This window comes from Schistocerca piceifrons, chromosome 3, assembly GCF_021461385.2.
Source record: "Schistocerca piceifrons isolate TAMUIC-IGC-003096 chromosome 3, iqSchPice1.1, whole genome shotgun sequence".
NCBI classification, from domain to species: Eukaryota; Metazoa; Arthropoda; class Insecta; order Orthoptera; family Acrididae; genus Schistocerca; species Schistocerca piceifrons.
Window position 1 is genome coordinate 275,821,341 of NC_060140.1, and position 15,217 is coordinate 275,836,557.

At 42.7% G+C, this 15,217-nt stretch overlaps 1 protein-coding gene across 2 annotated transcripts in view; it reads right to left on the bottom strand.

The window, feature by feature from the left end:
- The window catches only part of LOC124787995 (putative inorganic phosphate cotransporter), a 168,113-nt gene that overhangs the window by 12,479 nt on the left and 140,417 nt on the right, over positions 1-15,217 (bottom strand). The window contains exon 1 of one of the 2 annotated variants that reach the window (XM_047255030.1): positions 15,025-15,153. The exons of the other annotated variant lie outside the window; for it this stretch is intronic. Within the exon in view, the coding sequence (XP_047110986.1) occupies positions 15,025-15,148 (124 nt within the window). The 5' untranslated portion in view covers positions 15,149-15,153. Of the gene's footprint in view, positions 1-15,024; positions 15,154-15,217 lie in introns of those variants that run through there. 2 annotated transcript variants of the gene reach the window in all.

Consider the following 15,217-nt stretch of genomic DNA (forward strand, 5'->3'; position numbering starts at 1 on the left):
TTTTAACGGACTATCCATTGGACCATCTTACCGCTAAATCTGAGGGAAGGAGAGGGTGGGGGATGGGGGGGGGGGTGCGATGGGAAATTTCCCTTGCAAGCTGTGCCAATAGTGTTTTATAGCGGAACAAAACTGCCCAATATTGCTATAGAACTTCCCGGTAGCTATAGGAGTAACAGCTCTCGAGAACGAAAACTTTTAGTCGGGAAAACATGGTTTTTGTAGCCCTTTTACGAAAACGGAAAGAACATTTTACTTTCCGAAGAATTAGAGCTAGAGCACTGAAGTTTTAAATGAAAACCGGTAATCAAGACGTGTGATAATATTTTATAAAGTATTGATTGAAATGCTGTTACTTCAGGGGCACACGCGGATTTCACGTAATTTAGTCCTGTCAAACTTTCTGCAGGCACTGTGCATAATGACGGGCCGCAACACATAGGGGAGTTATTGCGACAAAATAAAATACCTACAGCCGTCCTTACGATTTTATTTTATTGCAACCAGTTTCAACGCTTCAGTGCGTCATCTTCAGGCTGTTGTTGATGCGGTACGGGTTGATATGATCCCTACATATATATCACATGAGTTGCCAGCATTACTGGATACGCAGATAATGTGTCAGCACTCCAACCATCAACTGCCAACTCTTATCAACCCGTACCGCATCAACAAAAGCCTGAAGATGGACCACTGAAACGTTGAAACTGGCTGCAACAAAATAAAATAAAATCATAAGGACGGCTGTAGGCGTTTTATTTTGTCCCAGAGACCTCCTGCCAACAGGATGGACATAAGGGAGTTGGTTGTGCTTATTATTTCCATCCGTCGTAGAAAGAGAAAAATTTTCATTACCACAATAAAGCAGCATTTATACTGCAGAACTAATCATAATTGAAGAAGCAACTACGTTTGGAGCCAAAAAAAAAGGACAAATCTATTCTAATGAACTCTAGAACGCTTTGGAACCCTTAGAACACCGGAGGTGGAAATCGGTGTTTTGTTTATGATGTAGTGGAATTGATAATGAATGACAAGAACGATATGAAACGGCTGACAGGTAACTAAGCGCATTTAAAATGCAAACAATAGTGATTTCTTCCCAACGATTCCTTCTATTCCATAGACAAATGTTTTATTTCGGACCAGTAAAATGCGCATGTACAGCGTAGCAGACAAATCGATAAATGGAAATGTCGTGTGGCTAGGGCCTCCCGTCGGGTAGGCCGTTCGCCTGGTGCAGGTCTTTCGATTTGACGCCACTTCGGCGACCTGCGCGTCGATGGGGATGAAATGATGATGATTAGGACAACACAACACCCAGTCCCTGAGCGGAGAAAATTTCCGACCCAGCCGGGAATCGAACCCGGGCCCTTAGGATTGACAGGCTGTCACGCTGGCCACTCAGCTACCGGGGCGGACACAGACAAATCGATTAGTTTTAGTTTAAGAGTATTTCAATTAGCATGCCTAGCGTCACTGATTAGAATGATCCTCACGCACGCAAGCAACCACGCAGGCACGCGTGTTGTGTGTACATAGCCTGTAAACAGACTCGATCAACAAAGTTGCGGTAGAAATTTATGGGACAAGACTGTGCTTCCGATACACAATGCAAATACGGAAACTCGTCTACACAGCGAGATAATTCTTTCTCCGCTGTGTTTGGCTGCTGCATGAATTTTTATCATAATGTGGTTACTTCCGCGATTCGCAATAGAAACGACAGTAAAAAAGGCATTTTTAAAATTGGAGGTCAGAGAAGACAATTAAAGAACCTTTCACAGTGGCTTGGGATTCTTAATAGTGGTGCGAGGCTGGAGAAAGGATGGGGGGAAGGGGGGGGGGCGGAGCGAGGGAGGGTGATCTACAGCGAACTTCGGCATAAATCACTGTAGACATTAAAATCATACAATTCGTGCGGTTTGATTACTTAGGATTAAGAACTTTTACAATCTGATATGACAGCTGTCTAAAAGTATACACTTCACATTAAACGAAATTAGACAACTAATGTACGGCAAATGTCTGAAATTGGGAAATCGAAATCATGTTGGCCTTAACCTCTGTGACGTCAGAGGCCATCAATCACACTAGAAGGGCACTTGAGTGTTGGCTGTGTCCCTTCGCCTCATCATTCATCTTCACCGGAGCTTTATTCCTATGGCAAACGGTATCACGCAGTTTGGTCCTCCTACAATTTTTGCACGCTTAAGAAATTCCTTGTTGACAAGAGCACATTTCACGAATGTGGAGGAATAATATTGGAAGAAAGTGGCGAGAGGGTGTAAATAATTGTAAAACATAACTCACTATTCCAGCTTTTTTTTATAAAAAGACATTATGTACAAATAAAATAAATAACTTATCTGGAAAAGAATACAGGTTAATTTTTTGATAAATACGCAGTATACAGGGATTTTTTAAACTATGCATTCGCAGCAAGAAATTCACATGATCTTATCACTTAAAAAAAAGTTTTATGGAACCTGAAACTTTTTTCAGATACAAAACGCTAATAAAAGTATCTGCAGCGAATTGACGCATGGTGCAGGGAATTGCAATTCAATCTCAATGTAGACAAGTGTAATGTGCTGCGAATACATAGAAAGATAGATCCCATATCATTTAGCTACAAAATAGCAGGTCAGCAACTGGAAGCAGTTAATTCCATAAATTATCTGGGAGTACGCATTAGGAGTGATTTAAAATGGAATGATCATATTAAGTTTATCGTCGGTAAAGCAGATGCCAGACAGATTCGTTGGAAGAATCCTAAGGAAATGCAATCCGAAAACAAAGGAAGTAGGTTACAGTACGCCCGTTCGCCCACTGCTTGAATACTGCTCAACACTGTGGGATCCGTACCAGATAGGTTTGATAGAAGGGATAGAGAAGATCCAACGGAGAGCAGTGCGCTTCGTTACAGGATCATTTAGTGATAAACTCCAGTGGAAGACTCTGCAGGAGAGACGCTCAGTAGCTCAGTACGGGCTTTTGTTAAAGTTTCGAGAACATACCTTCACCGAAGTGTCAAGCAGGATATTGCTCCCTCCTACGTATATCTCGCGAAGAGACCATGAGGATAAAATCAGAGATTACAGCCCCACAGAAGCATATCGACAATCCTTTTTTCCACGAACAATACGAGACTGGAATAGAAGGGAGAACCGATAGAGGTACTCAGGGTACCCTCCGCCACACACCGTCAGGTGCCTTGCGGAGTATGGATGTAGATGTGTTTTAACACCATTCTCACGAAACTTATCTTACCAATAAAATGAACGCCCTTTTATTTTTTTTTCATTTTTGTCTTCAATCTTGCCCCGTATTAATACTTGCTACGACCTTCTTACCGAGTTTATATTTATGAAAACTCTGACTTGACAGAAACTTATCTGCACGCCTCAGTTAATGTTTTATCGTACTGAAAGTCACTGTGTTGTTAGAAGTTGCTCAAACTATTCTGTACGCATTTACAGACACGGTCAGTGCACAGCATTTTTATGAAAAAAATTATATCTCGTCGCCGAGGTATTTGAACTGTAGGTACTTACCAGTTCAAAATACAGGGTGATTCAAAAAGAATACCACAACTTTAAAAATGTGTATTTAATGAAAGAAACATAATATAACCTTCTGTTATACATCATTACAAAGAGTATTTACAAAGGTTTTTTTTCACTCAAAAACAAGTTCAGAGATGTTCAATATGGCCCCCTCTAGACACTCGAGCAATATCAACCCCATACTCCAACTCGTTCCACACTCTCTGTAGCATATCAGGCGTAACAGTTTGGATAGCTGCTGTTATTTCTCGTTTCAAATCATCAATGTTGGCTGGGAGAGGTGGCCGAAACACCATACCCTTAACATACCCCCATAAGAAAAAATCGCTGGGGGTAAGATCAGGGCTTCTTGGAGGCCAGTGATGAAGTGCTCTGTCACGGGCTGCCTGGCGGCCGATCCATCGCCTCGGGTAGTTGACGTTCAGGTAGTTACAGACAGATAAGTGCCAATGTGGTGGCGCTCCATCCTGCTAAAATATGAATTATTGTGCTTCTTGTTCGAGCTGAGGGAACAGCCAATTCTCTAACATCTCCAGATACCGCCCAGAACTTTTCCCTTTGCACAAACACCCATTCTCTGTAAACTGTTTATACCAACGTTTAATACACCATCTATCAGGAGGTTTAACACCATACTTTGTTCGAAATGCACGCTGAACAACTGTCGTCGATTCACTTCTGCCGTACTCAATAACACAAAAAGCTTTCTGTTGAGCGGTCGCCATCTTAGCATCAACTGACGCTGACGCCTAGTCAACAGCGCCTCAAGCGAACAAATGTACAACTAAATGAAACTTTATAGCTCCCTTAATTCGCCGACAGATAGTGCTTAGCTCTGCCTTTTGTCGTGGTTCTAGGCGCGCAGTCCGGAACCGCGCAACTGCTACGGTCGCAGGTTCGAATCCTGCTTCGGGCATGGATGTGTGTGATGTCCTTAGGTTAGTTAGGTTTAAGTAGTTCTAAGTTCTAGGGGACTGATGACCACAGCTGTTAAGTCCCATAGTGCTCAGAGCCATTTGAACACCTAAGTTATTGATAACTTTTATTCTGTAAATATATTTTACCAACAAAGTAATCACTATTTCAGTATTGCAGATCGTTGTTCGTATGCTGTGTGTCGCATTACAGCTCTCCCAGTTGCAACACAAATTATTCCGCGTTATTTCACGATTCACTGTCTTTTCGTATTTCGCCATCTATTAGGAATAGCTTGAGCAGTTAAACGCCTGCTGCTACGTAGCTTTCATTTGCCATCAAAGGACCTAGAGGAAGACACTGTAATCGAGCAGTTCATTACGATTAGCGTACATACTGAGAACAAGTCCAATATTTGTGAGGAAATTACGAAGTGTCATTAAATATAATAGTGGAAAATTTTGGACTCACCCACATTTAGCATAACTGTTTAACCAGTTTTCGGAAGTCAGTAAAAAGAATCAGTTTGCAGTGCAACGGCATAGTTAACTGGCCTTTAGCAGAAGACGACACGTTGGTATCAGTAAAGAAAGGCAAATGGAATACTGGAGGAAGAGCCAGCCAAAAAGTCATCAAGAGAGGGTACAAATAAAAATATTCATTTGAGAAGTGAAAATACTTCCAGTTTGGGTCGTGTCATTTAACTGAGGCAGCGAAGCCTTGTGTTCCTTCAAGGGTTTTTAACGTAAAGTGCCACCCGATCGTTTGTGTAGCGTGGGACGTATGAACTAAATAGGTGTTAATTCTGTGGAGTAAAGTAGTTAAGTTTAATTTTTATATATAAATTCAGAATAATTAGCAGGTAATATTTCTTTCATTCTGTCATTTATTTATTAAAACAAAAAGCTTCATCAAACAAATGGGATTATTTATAATGTTAAAATGGTTGTCTTGAAACAAAGTATATTTTACCTGAGAAATGTTGAGTATGACGCCTTAACATCTACGCCAACAGAACAGCTCAGCAATTGGTCTGATTGATTGAGAGGGTTTATGGGACCAAACGGCGAGGTCATCAGTTCCACGATTCCGAAGTTACTCACAGAAGAAAGAGGGTCCACTAAAAACGAACGGATCCAGTCAGGAGGTTGGAATCATACAATAATGAAGTTAACACGCACACGGTAAAAGGCATGAAAGGTGAGACCAAATCTAAAAACTGGAAAAAAAGGGGCGGTCTTTCCATGGTGGAGTTGTCATGGGCTCCCAAAACGAGAAGACACGAAGTGGGGTCCCAACCACAACCAACCTGACCCTGCTCCAAGATCGGCAATTGGAAAACAATGTTGTTTCGCACTAAAAGTCTAAGAAAGTATCTATTTTCTTTCACTGACAGATCTATGTGAAGTTTCATACGAATCTATGAGCCATAGTAGTTTGCTTCCGTTAATAGCCGGTTAAAAAGTAGCAATGAATTAATCATAAAGTTACTGAACATAACATTCCCAGACAGCCTTTAGCAATTTAGGGAAAAAATCTACTACACCTGGCTGATTCAGACGGAATTCCAACTTAGATCCGATCAATCGCTTCGACTGCTTTTTCTAAGAACTATGAAAAGTTTTTGGCAGCTTGAAGAAACCTAAGAAAAACACTTCTGAGGAATCTTAAGGCGCGATTACGAGCAATTATTATTTTCAAACTGCAAAATATCATGAAAGTTTCGTCACTTTTCGGAACGAATTTGAGTGTAACGGATGGGCGCGCGTTAGATAAGATAACAGCCACTTGTCATTCTGATAACAGACGGCTGTACACTAGCTCCGTCCATAAATGTACGGAGAGTAAAGCCGGGAAGCAGTATTCCAAGACAGTGGCCTAGCAAAGCCGCAGTTTATAGCTAAAATTTTCTATTTTGGAGTAAAAAAATACAAGTATTGCTTATTCAAATGACTATAAACATCTACTGACGGAATTAGGGACCTACTTCTACAGCGCCTCATCTTAACTGTTTCGGCGCTGACTGCAACGAAAAGTGCTTCATATGGAGCGACATCTGGAACACAAATATTTTCGGTCCTTCTCGCGGTTTTTATGAAAAATCTAACGAAGATCACAGCGGAGCGGGGTTTTTTGAAGCGGAACTCCGGAAGTTACCGACACGCATTTCCTGGTCCCGGCTTCCTGAGGTGCCAGCTGATACAAGGCGCGACTCAACCGCGAGTAGGGCCACGACGGAGTCATCAGAGTTGAAACAGAAGCTACAACTGGGGAGATCGGCCGCGCCTTGTTCAATGAGACCACCCCGGCATTTGCCTCCAGCAGTTTTCGAAAACCAAAATTTGCATGACGTGATGAGGGCTTGAACTCCAGTCCTCCAAAATGCAGTTCGCATGTCTTAAGCAGTGCACGACCTCACTCAGTCTCAATCGCGGAAGTCTTATTGGCTTCACAGGACGGCGAATATCCGAGACTGCAGCAGTCATCTAATCTATACTACATACTGTGGTAGGAAATAGGCTGTTCTTAAACACACACAGCAGTGAATGTCTTTATTGCTTTCTACATGAAACTGAATAAAAGACTGGTAATCCATGTTTATTTTTTAAATTTTAGACAGCTTTTTTCATAGGCTCCACCGAAGAAAGATTTGTTTGTGTCTGCGTTTATAGTAATTTCAGAGTACAGCATGAGAATGGCCAGTATAGTTTGAATAAATTGAAGGATACAGGAAAGATCGATTTTTTCTTACTAAAAAAAACAAAAAACATTGTATTCATATACGAACAGGGAATGTGATGCACGTATCCATTTTGTACTCTGTAGTTGCTTAAAATAGGGAGAAGGTTTTAAGTTTATAGCTAAGGTAAATAATACTAGTTCTTCCTTAACAAAATCCGTACCAGGTTGGACTAACAGAAAAGAGAGGAAAGAATCAGAAGAGCTGTATGAACATGTTTGTTTAGCCACCATTAGTGCGTCACAGAGATCTTCAACAAATTGCAATGGTAGACTTACCAGAAAGACGTTGAGCAGAAACTCAAAATTCGAAGAAGGGGGGGGGGGGGGGGGCAAGTGAGGAAACTTATTACTTCCTAAATCATACACTCATGTAATAGCAAAAGGCTAAAATTAGATGTATTCGGAGGTCATGCAGGAAAAAGTATATCGACAGTCTCTTCTCTCCGTCGGTCATCTGCGAAAGCAATTGAGGACGAGAAATTGAAGGGGTTGCTGGAATAATGAATTAACCCACAAGATCGTATCCATAACTAATATTCACTCTGCAGAAGAGTATTAATAGATTTGTAACTTCCGGGCAGATAGAAAGTGTGTGCAGAAACTGGTCTCTAACAGATAGTGTGATCACACTAACCCTTATTCAACCGAAGGTTAGCGCTTTCTTACGCCGACCCCTTCAGTAGATACTCGTGCGCTGTGTATACTTCCCCGGTGGCTTATAGAGTACACACGTATAGAATCTTTTGTATATTGCCTGCAATTGTTATGTCGAACTAGCTTATTTATTTCAAAAACATTGATGCTACAGTAACAGTCTGTCATGATTCTTATTTCTGCTACATGTTACCAGCGTACAATCATGCTTTGGCAGAGCATAAAACTGTATTGCAGCTTGACGATCAGACGAAGTTTTTACAATTCTTTGAAAAAGAATAGCAGCCTGACTCACTGTAGGGTAACTATGGAGATGTATCCGTGGTCTGGCTCCCTAAATTTTTTTTCATCTCCATGCTTTGGAAGACAGGAGGAACAGAACAGGTGCCGCGCATTTGCTGCTCAGCACTACGACCACCTCTGCGTTACTGTTTTGTATTCCTCCACACATAATACTACAAGTATTTTCACACGATAAAAATACACGTTTGAAACAGGCATACATAAACTAATCATGACGCTCTGTATCATCAGGCATCAGGAAGAGGAAAGGGGCGTAGGTAGCTCCTCCTCTCCCCCCCCCCCCCTCTCCCTCCCCTTTCCTGAAACCTGGAGCACAGAATATTATACAGAACTGTCACACTACTTCTAGAAGTGAGTGGATAACCATCCATTCTCTGGGATATAGTAAGTTTTTTGTGTCACCTGTAAAAACTTAGTTGGTGTGCCAAGACACGCCTGGAAACTGACCAACTCATTTATATAAAAAATAGCCGTTTTAGAGTTTTGCCCACCCCTTCCCCGGAAAAAAATTTCTATGGGCGCCTATGTGCATTACGTAATAGTTTTGTCACATCTGAAGGGAAGGAAGAGAAGAAAATATTTCATCAGACGAGCATCTATCAGTAACAATCTAGACGGCAATTTCTCTGCGTGCTCCCTGTATATTCAAAATAAACGGCGATTGGTGAAAAAGTTCTCGCCGAAATTAGTTTAGTTGCAACAAAGCGGATCTACAAATGCCGTATTGCATCGTAAACCGGTTTCACTAAGGTGTTACCAATACAATAACGCAGGATTGTGGCGTTCACTACAAAGTCATCAGTGAGTGTGTTACTTTGCTAGGAGCAGAACATAAATCAGATTGAAGGAATACGAATACTGCTCCAAATTTTTCCGATCGCGTTACGATAAATCGTGGAGCTTAAAATAGTATCTTTCCGAGTAACTCCCCAATAATTTATTCCTGGTTAAGGCTCCAGGTGCATGGGTCATTGCCGGCCGGAGTGGCTGTGCGGTTCAAGGCGGTACAGTCTGGAACCGCGCGACCGCTACGGTCGCAGGTTCGAATCCTGCCTCGGACATGGATATGCGTGATGTCCTTAGTTTAGTTAGGCTTACGTAGTTCTAAGTTCTAGGGGACTGATGACCTCAGAAGTTAAGTCCCATAGTGCTCAGAGCCATTTGAACAATTTTTGGATGGGTGATTGTTTTTCTCTACTTTACAGCGATATTATGAATTTGAACAACATGGTACAAGAGTCATCGTGAGTGGAAATGACCGGTTGTCTGCGATGTTGCTCTTTCAGAGTGGAACTCCCTTTTTGCAACTAATTTACTCTAAATGAAACCTTCCTGGCAATCGACATGTCAGACTATTATTAAAAACTCCATCTTACCAACAGAGGCATCCGATCATTGAAGGACGGTTTCGTTGGAAACAGCACTGCCCGCAAAAGCCAAGAGGTATGCGCTCGAGTCCCTGTGTAGTATGCGCGAAAAAGGAAGATCAGAATTTAATGTTCTGTCAACAGCGAGGTCATTAGAGGCGGAATATCAGCTCGCATTCGGGGAAGGAAACCGGCAGTGACCTTCCCAGGCAAACTAGGCCGGCTTTTACTCCAAGCAATTTAGAAAAAGTGGAAACTGTAAACCAAGATGGGTGTACAGCCAACTGAACCGCCGACCTCTCGACTTAGAGTCCACTGTCATAAACACTGCGGCATCTCACTGTGTCTGGGGGAATATATTGATTATTGAAACCACAATTTATGGATTACGTTTTATATCCCGACAGGGTGGCAACATACACAAGGCGTGATCAAAAATTTTCCGTTCGGAGGCCATACAGTCCAGAATCGGTATGCCGATCAGGCAAAATCGCCGTGAGCGTTGAGGTAATCACTATACCGACACGCTCCAGGTTGAAGATACTCGTCTGGTAAAAACACCGTGTCTTTCTGCCTAAAGGAGTCCTAACCGCCTGTTGCAAATCATCGCCCGACAGGAATCGTCGATCCTTCAAGGCTTTTTTTAAGCGACCCAATAGCTTGGGAAGACGTAAGGACTACAGGACGTGTGTTCGAGCGTCTCCCACTTGTCCGTAATGGATGAGGCTGGCTTCCGAGATCGACCGGCGTCTTTTCTCGAACCGCGACCGGCACGGCCGCAGTTCCACAACGGTGGTTCTCGTCTCGACGGGCATGAGGCCCCAAATATAGTAGTGCGTTGATCCTGTTTGGACTCATTTGGTAATAATGTCGCCATAGTTGGCGTTTACACATTTACCGTACGCACGTCGGAAAGACGCGAATGCCACAATATTCGCTTGCCTACATGCCGCTGCTTATATACCCGCATCGGAGTAGCGGTACGTTTCACGTACTCTGCCGCGACACCCTCAAACGGAAACGTTTTGATCACTTCCCACAGTTTACTGAAGTGCCCTTTATTTTAGGAGACGATGAGATGGGTGCTGTAAGTGGTTGACGTGCTACATCTAGCTTGCTCTACACTTTGATCGGCAGCAAGTTTTAGCGTGTTCTGAGGACAGCCAGCTCAACGATTTATTTCTTTAGTGATCACGTAGCCATACTTCTTGACAAACCACACTCTCATCTGCATATTCGTATATTTTCATTACATTTGGAGACTGATTATAGGAACAATTTAATTTGTGGGGCCGAGGGTGAATATGCGCGTTAATGTGGCACAGACAGCATTAATGAACCTTCAGTAATATTTTCTTTATCGTGGATAGCTTTTTAAGCATTTCAACGACAATCTCGCACTGTTTTAGTACCGACACTAATAACTGCTACGTGGAGCGTCGAAAGCCTATGATCAAATCAGTCCGGTCTCTGGCCAGTACGATGTTTATACAGGTCGAAGTTTTTGTGCTGTTTCCTTATTCAGCTGGCCATCAGCGACTGGATCGCTGTATACATTTCACAACGCAGTGAAATATCTGGTGGTATCAGAAAACCGCTACAAGATTGCCTTCCAAGCCCTTCTCTCCACACATTCTAGCTGACTTAACTGGCCACCAAAGGGTTAAAGGCGCTCTCATAGCAAATATTTAGCGGAACTCTGCGGCGTATAACACGCGTGCAAAGACGATATGATTACTGACAGCTGGTAATGCTTGCAACAACGATACGATATCCAGGCGTATCCGGGATTTTGACGCAAGCTGAGCCGCACTTAAACAGAATTGTCTTGGAAAAAAAAGACTATTTCAGATAGCATATTTCAGCACTAAACGTCCAAATGGTTGGAGAAAGTTGACCTCGTTGAATCACGAGACTGGTGTCTGCAGACATATCTATTGGCGAAGTGTCCCGCCGTATTTGCGATAAGGTGTTACACGTCCGCGATAGGGAAGAAAAGCGACAAGATACGATGGCGCGATATCACGTGACGTCACAGTTCCTGCAAGGCGTGAACGCCGTGGGTCTGTTCTCGCTGATGTCACAGAGATGCCGTCAACCACCACACCTCTTTAGCCCTCATGGTCTAGGCTCCATGTGAGCGTGGTCAAACGTCAATTACAGACTTGAACAATTTTTAATTTTTTTAATTTTTCTGTGGAAATGGAAATGTCGTGTGGCTAGGGCCTCCCGTCGGGTAGACCGTTCGCCTGGTGCAGGTCTTTCGATTTGACGCCACTTCGGCGACCTGCGCGTCGATGAGGATGAAATGATGATGATTAGGACAACACAACACCCAGTCCCTGGGCGGAGAAAATTTCCGACCCAGCCGGGATTCGAACCCGGGCCCTTAGGATTGACAGTGTCACGTTGACCACTCAGCTACCGGGGCGGACAATTTTTCTGTGACCCAACAGGAGCCAATGCTGTCGACAATCTGTTATCAATAATACTCGCTAAGTTTTACTGTGAATTTAATACCTTTATTTCAACAAAATTGTAGTATAATCTTGTAAAGAAAACCGTTTAATATATTTTTGTATAGAAACTTAGCTGAATATTCACAATGACCGAAAGCCTAAAAAAATAAATATTGCAGACTATAATCTGCGTCACTTAACTAAATGTTTCAGATAGAGGTGTCACAAATTTATTTACGCAGATTCTTTAATTTTAGCACTGCTTCGACCACGGTCGTTTCGTGGGGATATCTTGTGATCGATAAGTTACGAGAGAAAACTGAGTTGAAAAACGTAAAACACAGTGCAAATCACTGTGCTTCCGACCATATCACACACTGAATAACCAAACTAGCTTTTCTTTCGGAAACAAAATCACGTGAATATTCTGTGAAAGAGGAGGTTGGCGGATACCCTGTGCAATCTACAATTCCAGGCTTTCTTTTTGACAAATCTGCTCTTCCATTCGTCTGTGTATCTGTCCACTGTTGCTCTCAGCAGTATGGCAGTCCTATCTAAAGCACCATCCGTACTAAAAAAAAAAAAAAAAGATAAAATGCTACAGCATAAGAATGCCTAATGTCAGATAACCCTACGTCCGTACTCTGCAGACCACAATGTAACGCAAGGCAGAGGGCGCTCACTGAAGAGACATGCCTGCTTCAAAGGAATTAATGAGACAACGGACGTGTTCTGTTCTGAACAATAAAAACTACACACAGATCCATTAACGCCTATTTGTTTACTTTTGAGTGCAATAGTGTTGCACGGAAGATACGCAGATGGTCACTAGAGATCTCTGGTGAGTCATCGAAACTAATCGAAACACTCGACTTTTGCTGCGGCGGTCGAGATTATGCAGGTGATCGTATCGCATCGAATGCGTTGTTTGCCAGCAGTGACACGAAAAAAAAAAAAAAAAGAGTTTCAATGATAAGTGCATAACCTAATTACGACGAGATCACTTGAAATGAAACCTTGAGGTAAGGTTACACCACGGAGATAAAACGACTTTTACGTTGTATAACACGCATTTTATTCGCTATCCATAATCAATGAGAAATGTATTGTTGTCACAACTATGTAGAGCATATTAGGCGTCAGCAGCCGAAGGTTTCATTTGTTCATCCGCAGTTAAGAACTCTGTATGGACAATTAATAATATTCTTAGTCAACTACTGTATGAAAATAATGTATATTCTTTAATGACTATTCTTTAATTGTATGGACAAACAAACAAAAAATCAATTTTGTGCGGTACGTTCCTAGGCTTTCTGACAGTTAATGGAATTTTTCACAGCGAGCTCGATGGAACAAAGGTTAATACTCTAGACTACAATTCGCGAGGAGTGTAAATACCCAAATTTCGCTGCATCACTTTAAAAAAAAAAAAGTTCGCGGTTGATACTTGTTCAACCCGATCTTGTAGCGTCCCTGTGTAAGGATTCCTGTGTCGACAACACGTAAGGATCTAGCCTGAAGTTACTACCACTACCGATTCTCCTGGAAACATCTATGCAAAAATAACTGTGTTTCGTAGAGAGAGAGAGAGAGAGAGAGAGAGAGAGAGAGAGAGAGAGAGAGAGAAACAATTTCGCCGGTTATTTGCAGATGTCATGCTGTCTGTTAGTAGGTATAGCAGAGTAAGCCGCACTGCTATATTTAAGTAGTAAATGTCACCCATTAAGACGAGCAAATGTTATAGTTTACGCCTAGGATAATTATATAAAAACTGAACGGAATTATGTACAGAAACAAAATGACACTCACAGAAGATAGTGCATAGGTACCGAAAGAAACAAGTGTAATGAAAAAGAGGAAAAAACACTTTTTTCAGAAAGCGGAATTAGCTGTATTAAAAAGTGAGCACTGCGCTTTCAGATTTAACAGTAGGTTCACCTTAGAACTAGCTATGTGAATTGGGTCCACGGTCAAGAAACAGCTCATTTGGGTTTGCAGCTCTCGCATTTTTCGTGTTTGCAGTTAAAATTGTTGGATGTAAGGTCCGCCAATTATGCAAAACAGCGTTTTTTCAAAGTTTCCTACTTTGAAAAAACGGTGTTTTGCATAACTGGCGGACCTTGCATCCAACAATAGATATAGCATAAGAATGATGCCTACGTAAGTTTATGGTGATAGAACTGTCCCGTCCCACACAGCTTTCAAATTCGTATCTATTCGTGCGTCACTTACTAGTCCCCAGAGCTGAATACTTTCATGTGGACTGCAGTTTTTTTTGCTGTCTTGTTAAGTAAATATATTTTGCTACTTAACATTTGCCTTAGCACCTGTAGTCAATGACTCTGTAACAGCTCCTATCTACGTTAACTATTGCTGAAAGTCCGGGACTGTTAGTAGTGACATTTAAGGCATTACCCCCACAAGTCGACACTGAAACTGCTCGAAGTAATTATCGCAAAATAAAACAAGAAAGTTAAGAGTACCGCACACGAATCTTTGCCCATGACACACGTTTTATTCGCGTGACTCGTATTCTACAGGAGGCAAAGGTCCCTATGGTACATTGGCGTGACCAGGAAATTTACGCGCGATATTGTCCAAGTTTTATCTGGAGCGCTCTGACAATGCGGCCGGTCTATAAAACCTGTTACCATTCTGATGCACGTTAGATGCTTGCCCTCACCCAGATAATGCCACAGTCGACATTTGTAATAACGTCAGTAGTTATTACGAACTCTTTACGGCGTGCTATAAATTTCGCGGCGGCTGTGACAGGCAGACATCTGTTGACCAAATAAGTAATTTCGAAGTATGTTACCCTGCAAATGAATTTAGCTGGAGATTTTGTTTTCCACAGTGATCTCGGCTCATGTAATAGGTATGCGGCGGAAACAAATGGGTTGACGCCGGGGCGACACGCTGTACTGAGCTCTAAAAACGTCGCTTTCGCGTCGCAGTACGGCGCGACCGCTAAAGATACCGGAGGCCTCGCGTGGCCAACAGCTGCCGGCTTACCTCGGGGCTGCGCGACGTCCTCCAATGCGTGCTGCTCCCACACGAGCACGTGGTTGCCCAGGTGGGCGCTGCCGTTCGCAGCCCTGACGGAGCCCGGCGTAACGCGAGCATTGCTTCGGCTCATCTCTCGGCACTGGTGTCTGCGCGGCCGCCGCCGCCGCCTGCTCTTAATAACCGCCGTCACGTGACCTGC